Here is a 12,263-nt window from a genome sequence, read left to right on the forward strand (position 1 = left end):
ATCCCTCCTGGAGGAAGACTGAGTGTGGCCCCGACTAGACATTGGGTGACCTGCAGTTCGAATCCTGGGGCTGGAGGGATTTTTTTCCTTACTTTGGCCCCTTTTCTGTTACACCTTTTCAGTCAGTCAGTAAGTGAAGTCATTAGGTCTAAGTCCCTGAAATTAGGTTAGGTAATCCTAAGGCTGCAGCACATGTTGCTGTCAGACCTGGTCACTGTAAAGTGCTAATAATAAAAATAATAATATCTATGCTGAATCTGAGCACATTTTAAGGTTGCATATATGCAGTTTTAACGAAAATTTTTCATATTAGCCACTCCGGCTGAGATTGAATCTGAGAGCATGTTTGCAGGTGTACTGTTTTAAAAACAAGCTTAACCTATAAGTATAGTGTAGTAGTCACTCACAATTTTAGGGGGTGAGTCTGAGATTTTAGGGGGGAAAGTTCCCCCTCTAACAGTCCTAGAATAAACACTGGTACTGAAGCTAGTGGGTTTGACAAGCTTCTAGCCCCAGCACTGGGGGAATTTGACAGTAGACTTTGTCAAATCCCCTACCCTGTCCCTAAGGGGGTGGGGCATGACCGGTGCATAATAAAATTGAAAAAAGCGAAAATTTTCCTGTACTACCGTACGCGCCTCCATGGCGCTGCATACCCTCATGAAACCAACAATGAACAGTCTAGTCTCGTGCCCAGCCGGGCTCGCGTACCGGCTGGGTACGAGACCAGTCGTTGTCATGGTTGTGAAAGGAAGGCAAAGGAATCCCCACGTAAGAACATCGAGCCAGTTGGTGGCGGACCGAAGAATCGAAGTAGAAAACAAGGGTGAGAGATAGTAATACTTTAATTATAGCGTAACTATTTTGTTTTGCTTTACCAGTTTAGAATGCTAGAAGCATAGCCTGTATAGTAGTCTCGCGTGGCCAGACCGCTTTTTTCTCTTTTCACCCTACCCAATAACAACGAGAAAAAAGCGGTCTGGCCAATTATCTGAGGATCCAGCGGCTCAACTCGTACATACTATACAGGTAGTCTCGCGTGGCCAGACCGCTTTTTCTCTTTTCACCCTACCCAATAACAAAGAGAAAAAAGCGGTCTGGCCACGCGAGACTACCTGTATAGTATGTACGAGTTGAGCCGCTGGATCCTCAGATAATTAACATTTCAGCCAACCAGATGATTAGTGATAGCAAAAGTGTCAACAACAAACACGTGTAATCTCCATTACATGTACAGTAATGGATATTGTACTTTTATTGCTTCCCTTAGAAAACTTATGGTGGAAATTTTGACTGACCGTAAATATTGTGTCGGGCTTTTGATTTTGAAATATTTTTAGTGGGTCAAGCAGTGCTACAAATGAGCCAACTTTCAAGATCATGTGTAATTGCATCATCCATGTTTTTGAGGATCCAGCTCAATGTGTGCATACTATAGTACAAGGTGCTTAAGGTAAACGGAGGTACGTAACCACCGTATAACATAAATAATTATTTTGAGGGGAAAACTTTTGCAAATTTCGCGGTTTTGAGGGTTACCAGCAAAAATTTAATCCTTGAAATATTTACACCTCCATATCATACAGTACGATAGTACTGAATAGTAGGGGTTGGTAAGAAATCGTATAGTTTCGCAGATTTTCACACCTTAAAAAATGGCCTTGCAATAAGATTTACCTGAAAAAACCACCTGGAATGCATTAGTACTGTTATAATGATGCTGTACCTTATTAAATGAAGTGAAAAGTCGAAAGTTTCGATGTACAGTGAGTTTTAAAAATTTTGAAATTCACCTGGATTTCGTCTGCCAGCCTGCCTGCTGTAAGACCCGGTAGCGCTAGGCGTACGGCTCCAGAAATTTCAGGAAGCCAAGGTGATGATGGCGGATTCACGAATCTGTTGTTCTGATTACGTTCTGTCCACTGTACCATGCTGTTTGCTTTCATCATTTATTCGTTCCTTTGTTCTTCTTGAAGGATAATTAATAGTTGTGGTGTTTAATAGTTGCAGCGCACGCTACAATCCAAACACGTGATTTTAACGAAGTGTGAATACGTGTGCGTAAGATGAGGGTGAACAGGTGTAGTACCCAAAGAGTTATCTCTAGCACTTATTAACGCTATGTAGTCATTTTATATAGTCTTAATTACCAGTTTAGCTTTTTTGTGAGGTAGCTAGCTAATCAGAGTCTCTGCTAGCTACCGTACGCAAGGAAATTTTGACGTCAAAAAAATTTGACGAATCAGTTTAATTTGTCAAATTTAAATTCGTCAAATGTTTATAAATGCCTTTAAAAGTACAGGTTTTGTCTACAATTTCTGGTTAACATTTTATTCGTCAAATCTGCTGAAGTGTGAATTCGTCAAATTTTTCTTACATCAAATTTCATTGCATACAGTAGCTAATCATGTCCTTGAGGGGCGGATCCACCTCGGGATCCAGACTTCTAAAAGCAAGGGTTCCACTCTTAATGGTGAACTCTCCAGCGATGTTTTACTGTGAATTCATCAACATTTTAGGCCATTAGAAATGCAGCTGAAGCCTTAAACAGTTGTTGTAATAGTTTTAAAAGACAAAACGATAATTATTTTTTAGAGGCGCTTATTGTGTACGAAGGTAAAAGATAGCTGCTTCATACTATGTGGAAAACAAAAAGGGTATAATATAGCTAGCAGCTAGACAAAAAAGTAAACAAACTAGCTATTTAAAAATCAAAGGAAGTAGCGGTTGATATAATTAACATACATGCTACAAAAAGGAAGGAAACAAGCTCAAAAATGTTACAGCTGAAATGAGAAATGATCCAGCAGTAAAAAGTAAGGAAACAAGATTAGACAACTACTTGCTAAAATGAGACACACTTTAATCCCTACTTTTGGCTAATTTGATGGTCTCATTTCAACATGCTAGCCAAAAGTAGGCATTAAAGTGTGTCTCATTTTAGAAAGTAGTCGTCTAATGTTGTTCCCTTACTTTTTACTGCTGGATCATTTCTCATTTCAGTTGTAACATTTTTGAGCTTGTTTCCTTACTTTTTGTAGCGTGTATATTATATCAACCCCTACTTCCTTTTGAAATTTTAATTTTTAAATAGCTAGTAGTGAAATACATTTTGGGAGTGTTTGAAGAACTTAAATTAGCTGACATTGCTCAACCAAAAACTTTGTACCACATAGCATATTTCGAGGGGCAGATTTTTTGAGGTTGAGCAGTGTTACCTAATTTGCAAACAATCCCCAAAATTTATGTTTTATTTTTATGGTTACGGGCTTGATATGGTCATGTGATACGTTAGTAACAACTGAGCTCGCAACCGAGAATGGCTAGTGGGTTGGTCAGAGGGGCCTTTTGTTTTGTTATTAAGGATGGCACGTTCACTCGCACCAGTGAATGGAGCAAGACTGCACCTCATGAAGTGAACTTGTTAATTTAATAGCAAGGTTGCTGAAGACATTTTTTGCCATTCCATTCGACCACTTCACAAGAAAGTTGCTGACACTTCTAGAACCCTTGGTACCTGCTGTAGCACAGTTGAAAGTGAATGTGCTGTTATACAAAGAGAGAAGCTGTGGACTGCCTATCACCAGAAGTGCACAAGTGAAGTTGTGATGTGGGAAGACTTGTTTGACACAATACACTAACGTCTGGACCCGTGGTGTATCAAGTCGTGACACAGAAGACATGATAACTAGAATTACACCCACCGATATTAGTAGTAGTAGTAGTTAGTAGTAGTAGTAGTAGTAGTAGTAGTAGTAGTAGTAGTAGTGGTAGTAGTAGTAGTAGTAGTAGTAGTAGTAGTAGTAGTAGTAGTAGTTAGTAGTAGTAGTAGTAGTAGTAGTAGTAGTAGTAGTAGTAGTAGTAGCAGCAGCAGCAGCAGCAGCAGCAATGAGATACTTGGCAGCTTTGTTTCTAAAGAATGCATTGTAAGGTATGCAGCAGGCTATGTGCCATTTGCTTGGTAACGAAGCATGAAAAGCATCCTAAATAGGAATGTATTGGGTCCCTATACAACATGTTAGTTCAAGAAGAGAATTTAGATTTCCTGGAATACACACTGCATGCTTGAGTCAACAGAAGAGGTCTATTTAAACTCAATAATATGCAGCCTACTGTTTGTTTGAAGAAAAACATGAATCAGTTTGCCATCAGGCATCTCACTTAAAGTGAAGCATAGAAACTAGCAGTAGTAAAGAATCACTTATAACGTCAATCATGAAGAACAACAATGTGTAAATACGCTTATACATGGCACAACATCGACCACCATGCTGCTCAAGGAGATTGTTGAACTCTGGCTGACAATTCAGGGCAACTCAATTGCTGTCCAATGGCTGGAGATGTACAAAAGCTGTACTGCAAGTGTAAGGCATGACTGGGGAAAGCATTAAAAGATAAGTAGTGGCTGAATCAAGTATGTACAAACAGTTTTAGTATTTGTAGTAAATATTTTGGTTGTATAATTATAATCATGCAAGTGTACATGTTCAATAGATAAAACATCAGTGTTGTATGTACAGTTTCTTTTCATGGTATATTCTCCAAGTTACTTTTGGAGATTCTGCGTTGCTTTGGCGATGGTGCACTATCAACATTATCTTTTGGAGACTGCATGAGTTGATAGCTTCCTGCTCTGGTAGCTGTTACCATTAAGTGGTACTATGGACCTGCTGAACCTTGCGCGTGAATTGATGCATTGTTTTCCAGACTGATGGGTTGTCATTCCACCCTGCATGATATCTCTGCTTGCTGAAGAAACTTTCTAGTGGATCTTGACAAAATCTTTCACTTAAAAATATCTAACATTGGGTACAGCTAACAGAAGAGGTAGCAGTTCAAGAAACGACAGCGCTGTAATAGACAGACAGCAATTAATGATAGTTAAATAAATTATATAGTAATTATACACGTCATAATTATACACATACCTGCAATCCTTCTCTTGTCTCTCTTGACAACAATGTTATGTTCTGTTGAGCTGGTATGAACCCCTGCCATTTCTTAACATTCTTTTCTTTCAACCACTGTAGAAATTCCTCGTTCAGTCACTATACATGTATGTAAATTCATAAAGTTTAAGTTCATTAATTTGTATATACATGCACATACACACAAATATCAGGCATTCATTTAATGTACATTCAATTGATGCAACACCTTAAGTTGTGGATCATCTGGTTCTGAGTATGAATTGAAGACTGGCTTAAGTGTCTTGAAACCTTCTGAAGTACATCTCACATTAGAGCAATCCAAAAACCTATCAAACTTTTGAATAAAAGTGACAGTTTCCTTTTGTCTCTTCTTGCTTACAACTTACTTTTTGTCTCCTCTTGTAAAATGTTCAAATACATTGTTCATTGATGAAGTTGGTATCTGTACACATGGATGAATTATTCACAAACAGTATTCTTACTTGAGCTGCCAACTTGACGCTCATTCTGGAATAAGAATTCAGGTACAAATATTCTCGCTTGATGTTTGGAGTGAAAGTCATCCCAGATAAGAACTGACACTTCTTCTGTAGGTCAACAAAACTTATGTGGCATCCATTATTCTGTGTAATGAAGTTAGCTATAGTTGTTTGAATGCAAAGTTATGTTGACACATTCAAGATCACTCAGTGTTCAGACAATCTTAACTGATACTGCACTTTTTAGCTCAGCTCAGTGTGATAACTACATGGAAACTTATTAGTGCAATGAATATATGTATACTACGGTAGTTGACAGTTACTAAACATCTATATATAGTATAGTTGTAAAATAAACATCTGTTTTTATACTTACCCACAGAGCATGGCTGTTACTGTGTGCAAATGAGTTGGACCAACAGTTGCAAGTCTTAGGCACATCAGCTAAAATAAATATCCTGATTGTCACTGCTATAAGGATTGGGGGGTTTTGTACACTAATTCTCCTAGTGTTTGCCCAACTTCCTAATGCATCTCTGTTAGGGGATGCTGCATGTGCTGTTATTGCAATAACTTTCAAACCACATTTTTCTGTGTTTTTCACTGCTTCCCAGATGATTGTTCTTCACCTGTGGTGTCTCTTGTTGGTACACAGACAAATGGAAACTCCAAAGTTTCTTACCATAAACATCAACATGTGTGTGGCAGCATTATTGGGTGACCCCCCAATTGTATTACTCGTTGATCTCTCTCATTGTAAGGTTTGATAACTGTAATATATGTCCAGGTCATCCAGATAAGTGTTTTGTAGACATGCTAACTTTTAGAGAGGTAAAATTATATCACGTGATGGCGGTGATGTAGCAAGTTTAGACACTTTTGCTCCTGTGGAATTAAATGGTGAATGGTACAGTCAAACAATCTGCAGTAAAGCCTGTAGAACACTAACCAACAGTACCAAATGTGACAACTGTGTGTTGTACAGAGGCAGCCTTTGCAGTTCTTATCATAATTGTAAATCAAAAAAATGTACTAGGTCTCAACCTACTGTGACAATGAGAGGATTTCTACTACTAGTACTACCAATTTTTGCTTGCGTACCCCACCAGAACAATTACATACTTAAAATGCGGTCAACAGCAGCTGAAGAAAAGCTGAAGACATGAACAAGCTGACAAATAAGGAAGGTATAACTTTAGAAAAAGATTTACAAAGTGACATAAGTGGCATAATGAAAGAAGTCAGTAATGAAATCAGAAATGAAAATTCAGAAGGTAAATTTTAAGAATTTTTGGGAACACCATCTAGAAGCACTAAAGCAAACAGACAAATACCAACTTTGTGGCATCCAGCAGTTATCAAATGTACTTTATATCGCTCATCCAGTGCTTACCATGCCATTTGAAGTACAGACTAATTCCACTACACAAAATAGAGATGTGGTTTTCAGAAATATATTATTTAGAACTAGTAAAGGAGGCCAATGTCAAAGAAAAAATGATTAGTATGTGGTATTATTATCAGAAGATTTAGTATTATAAAAATTCATGTAGGATTTGTCAACTTGGGTGATAATTGCAACATCCCAGAATTGAGAAGTAACAGAACAGTGACTGAAGCCCAGATCACTAGAAGTGACTAACTTATTCATTTGTCTGAGCAATGGAAGGATGATCAAGACCATGGGAGGAGAAAGCAGCCATGTGAAATCAGAAGGTATAGAGACTGCCTTTCCAATGTATATCACTGTACCAGTAGTGGTGGATATAATCCAAGGTAACTAACTGCATTGATTCGTCTAATGATGCCTTCTCATTGCACTGTATGAAATTTGCCATAACTTCAGTTTGGTCACTACCTGCAGGTCATCTTGAGTTTAGGTGGCAGCTGCCACAAATGGGACTTCTATCTCCACTGTCTTGAGGCTCTTTACACTTCACTTTGTGTTGCTCTAGCCTACAACATCTACTCAACCATTAGTAGTTACTCACTGTATCACAGTTAAAACTGATTTCTCATGGACAGCATTTGTGCATGGCCATTGTGTGAGTGATTCTCTCCTCCATTCCAAAACCACTATTTTTGTGTGTACAGTAGGACTAACACACATCATGATAGGCTCAAACACCATACAGAGCATTAAGGTGAGCACAAAACCCCCCACAGTGTTTTGGCCATAAATTTCACATTGAAACACAATGAAACACAATATCAATGAACCAGACTAACAACCATTTGTTATAGCTACATTCCTTGCACATGTGAGCAATGAAATTATAACGTAATGAACTATAACAACATGGTGGGCTGGGCTTATCAACCGTATCCATACAATTTTTTTATATATTATGTGACTGTATCGACCCCATAACCATAAAAATATACTGTATTTCCAATCCATTATGTATTCTAGTATCTATGACTCTATATACGAAGTGGATATTGTGCCGGCACGAGTTTACAACCTAGAAGGGATAGCCAGTCATTTGTTGTATAAACATTAGGAATTTGTCCCTATGGTTAAGAGCATGTTTGTAGGATTAGGAATGAATTAGGACATGGATACTATAATGTTGCAACATATGTGACCGAATTTTGGAAAACCGTCGATATACGCACAACAGTACTTTTATAATAAAACGCATTTAAAAACTATGGGTAAAAAACACAAGCTCCAGAAAAAAATTACGGAAGTTTGTATCACCTTGCTGGTGGGCGAATTAAGCCGCCAATGGATAAATCCTGGGCATCATCATGTTCTCCTGTCCATAGAGAGTACAAAAATCTTTGTTTCATCTCCATACACGAAAAGATGCCAAAGTTACAGAAGTTTGTTTACGTTTCGGTGACGAAAGAATTTACCGACGATCGTTTTTCAGTGAATTTGCCTTCCTTCTCCAACAAAGAAGCATGCCTGGGGACAAAACTATACCTTGATGGATGCACAAAGTCATGGCAAACACAATGAGCCAAGATTCAATTCCGTACGTCGTTGTATCAGTAGGTTATGATGGTTTATGTAATGGCCTGTAGATTTTTTTCTCGATAGCTTCTGTAGATATCAAATTACTTGCTTGTCTGGCTGTCTAGTGCTGTATTTCCAACGCTGCTTAACTTAGGAAGCTGAAACTTGGCTAGGCCATTCCTCTGTCCCTGTAGAAAACAAAAAACAAATAAAATGCATTTTGAAAATTGTGCGGATATCGACGGTTTTCTAAAATTAGGTCACATATATAATTATAATTATTATCCTCGTGTATTGGATATTTGAACAAAATAACAAGTTTAACACTATCTCAAAACAGTGGATCTAGGGTTGACCTGGCTTTCGTGGAATGCTTGCTTCGCTCACTCCTGATTGCTCATTGAAATTGCAAAATATCCAAAATGTGTATGGGGGTGACTTTGTGAACTTCTGACAGTTAAATTCCTCAGTGAATTGTGCCGTATCTTCTAAATGGCTTACTTGAATTGCTCACAATTTGGTATGCACAGACCACATAAACACATGTTGTGTGTAGCCAAATTTTGTTACAATCAGTTTTGTTGATCGTAAGTTATGAATGTGAAGTAGTCACGGAGTTACCTCCATTTAGCTTGCAAGGAACCTAAGCGAAAATCTTTAGCTAAGGACAAATGGATTTTAAAATGAATAAATCCTATATAGCCTGACCTAGTCATGCTGCTGATATACTCACTCTTACCTGTAAACTAGCAGTAGGCCTGTGTTGTAACTTTTTTCAAGTATTAGTTGTACTCCAATAAGTCTTTCACCAAATTATCAACCCCATGGATATGAAACTAAGTGGTTTTGTGCCTCTCTGTGAAATGTTAGTCTCGTCCCCAGACCAATTTTTCCCCTTGGTGGGGAAACCCAAATACAAGAGGGGAAAGGCACGAGACTAGTGAAATGTCTGTCAGCCTTATGTACACATTTTCTCAACAGGTTTTGAAGTCTGCCAGGGACTCATGGTGTGTATAAATCCATTCATTTTGTGACAGCGTGTTTGGGTGGGTTATTATGGGTAGAGGCTGACAATTAAAAAAGTAAATTGTAGGCTAATAATATGGTGATTCCCCTTGCTGCTTCTGTAACGTGAGTTCTAATTTTTACAATTTATCAGGTTTTGAATGAAAATGGGCTGCAGTATCAGTGATGCTGTTTAGCTTGCTTCATTAATTTAGTGATCTGCTAAATTACATAGTGGTCATCACACTTGTGTGAGGTATATCATATGCTGCTAGTATCCCAATCATAGCATCAGCATCAAGTGAATTATTAATTGTAGCTATAAAGCTTTGTTAGGCTGTGAGTAAGTTACTCATAAGTGATTTCAAGTAGGTTGATATTTTATTCAGTGCTGACTTGTCTCGGTGAAAACTGAAGTACCTTTTGACCAAATGCATTTTGTAGAGCACTTCCCCCAATAGCAATGGAAAGCGTGTTCCATTCCATTTTTATGAAAATAAGCCAAAAGTTGTTGACATCTTAGACCCAATTAACATATCAAGTGATGTCAAAGAATGAAAACAAATCAAGCTTGTAGAATTAGCCATTGTTGAACTGTGTGCTTGAATTCATATCTTGATATTTTAAATTAATCCTTCCATGTTTTATGACAAGAGAAAACACTGTATAATGGGAATCACTAGCAGAAGAAAATGTTTGCAAATTTCATAATTTTGTATGTCCCATCATATGTCTCAGAAATGCTCCTGAAAAATCATTCCTTTTGTGGACCTACATTTGTAACCACAGAATCTCCAACTGTCTTTCATGCCTTAGTTCAGCATTCATAGAGAGAGTGGGAAACAATTATACTAAGGTTTGTAGTAGTGTTGGATCATCCAATGATTGTGTGAGCATTAGCTTTATCATTACCACAAGAGTCTAAGGATTTGTATCACATGCTAAACTGCTATGCATCACATGCTAAACTGCTATGCATCACATGCTGAACTGCTATGCATCACATGCTAAACTGCTATGCATCACATGCTAAACTGCTATGCATGATGCTACAAAGTCGTGCACAACACCACACGATTTGGACAGAGATGCAAACTCGATAATTGACAGTGAAGGGAAACCATTATTTAAGAGAAATAGAGTAGTAGACTAGTATAATTTATGACTACCTGTGTTAGGGTGACTGCTCTATTAGGGTATCTTGATCTTGGATTTTATGATAAGCTTTCTGTTAAGTATGTACCATCTAGGAAGTTTTATTATACCTTCTGAAAGGTTAATTTTAACAGTTCATTAGTGTAACTACTATTGCTGGATACTTGCCTGACTGGTGTATTAGAGTGACTGTTCTATTTTAATAGTCTCAATTTTGATGTTTATTATAATGTACAATTATTGATGTCCATGCAGGCCTGGACCAGGTTATGTGTCTGCCAATATATTGTGGTAATATATGTATGTAGTTTTCTTCACTTGTAATTTCAAGTCTTGACTTCAGGTAGATGAGGATAAGCGAAACATTACAACGAACACGTCGCCGTTTACTGGTTATTGTTGCTGTTTTCATTGTGATTCTCATCACACTGTTAGCCTCAAGCAACAATCAGCAAATCCTCTCCTACACTACTATGACTTTACCATCACAGTCAGTTTCTAGACTTACCCGTATTGGAAGTGAGTTAGACTTTGATTACAGCAGTTGTCCTCCATCATCAGTGATGTTGAACTCTACTCAGTTGAACACTGCTCCATTACATAATGATTGTCCACATGTGTTCATCATAGGAGCTCGTAAAGGAGGGACCACCTCAATGTATCTATACTTGTCCAGTCATCCTGATTTTGGTGGGGTTCGGTTAGATAAAGGACCTTCAGCTGGAGAAACATTTTACTTTTCATTGCACTATAATAAGAAACCTTGGAGTGAATATGTGTCAGAGTTTCCTGCTGATAAAATGAGTGGTGATTCCAGTGTTTATGATTTAGTGGACTGTCATGTACCACAGAGGCTATACAGTAGTTGTGGCAGAACAGCTAAGGTGGTTGTGTTATTGAGGGACCCTCTGGAGAGGTTCCAGTCTAACTTCAGAATGAGAGTGCGGCTTAAAACTAGGTATAATGCTCATATGAATATTTCAGACATTGTAGAAGAAGAAATTAACAGTTTTTACCATCAAATGTCCTCAAGAAAAAATATTAACATCAATGATCTTAGTGATAATCCCAACAAACTGAAATGTGCATATCGTCCAACTGATAATATGGTGTTTGAGGGATTGTACTATGTGCACCTTCACAATTGGTTGTGTAACTTCCCAGCTGAGAACATACTCATCTTAAACACAGAACAGTTTCAAGATAACTCAGTGAAGAGTTTAGCTGAAGTGATGGAGTTTGTTGGTCTGAGACCTCTTGAAGATCACATGATGCAACAAGTGACATCAGTTGTGTACAACAATGGAGGGAAACTGGAGAATGAGTTGTCATTTAGAAAGTTGACCATGTCTGACAAGAAGAAGCTGCTGACTATTTATGAGTCCTTCAACAACAAATTATTTCAGTTACTACAGTGGAACACTGTGAAATGGACTGAATTAATTATTAACTGAATAAACACCTTGAATAATATATTATACCACTTGTACGTTGGAGTAATTATGAAGTAGTGTGTTATAGTGAAGGACGTCAGTGTAACTCTTCAATTCTTAGCTAAGTATATGTGTATGTATAGATAGTTAAATGGACTGGTTGCTAGTGTTGTCAACATTGTGCTCCTATACTCTAATAGAACAGTCTGATTAAAGATTAAAATATTAGGACTGCTATAAGTGATCCAAAGTGTGTAGCTGCTCACTATGGATGGGTCATGTATCTATACCAAGC

The 12,263-nt window shown here is 37.8% G+C and overlaps 1 protein-coding gene and 1 long non-coding RNA gene across 3 annotated transcripts; one reads left to right on the forward strand and one right to left on the reverse strand.

Annotated features, from left to right (window-relative positions):
* Positions 1-656: 656 nt before the first annotated feature.
* Positions 657-12,060, forward strand: LOC136238639 (carbohydrate sulfotransferase 15-like). Of its 2 annotated transcripts, none has more exons than XM_066029202.1 (2): positions 657-813; positions 10,879-12,060. In XM_066029202.1, the coding sequence occupies exon 2, from the start codon at positions 10,883-10,885 to the stop codon at positions 11,987-11,989; it is 1,107 nt and encodes a 368-aa protein (XP_065885274.1). In that variant the 5' UTR covers positions 657-813; positions 10,879-10,882; the 3' UTR covers positions 11,990-12,060. The 2 variants fall into 2 exon arrangements, with proteins under 2 accessions (XP_065885274.1, XP_065885273.1); XM_066029201.1 differs by having other exon boundaries at positions 658-826.
* Positions 4,451-6,276, reverse strand: LOC136238640 (uncharacterized). Its single transcript, XR_010693116.1, has 4 exons — positions 5,318-6,276; positions 5,158-5,257; positions 4,929-5,048; positions 4,451-4,851 (listed from the first exon to the last, which is right to left on the reverse strand). It is a non-coding gene; the product is annotated as an uncharacterized lncRNA (long non-coding RNA).
* Positions 12,061-12,263: the final 203 nt, after the last annotated feature.

Source organism: Dysidea avara, chromosome 11 (assembly GCF_963678975.1).
Source record: "Dysidea avara chromosome 11, odDysAvar1.4, whole genome shotgun sequence".
Lineage (NCBI taxonomy): Eukaryota > Metazoa > Porifera > Demospongiae > Dictyoceratida > Dysideidae > Dysidea > Dysidea avara.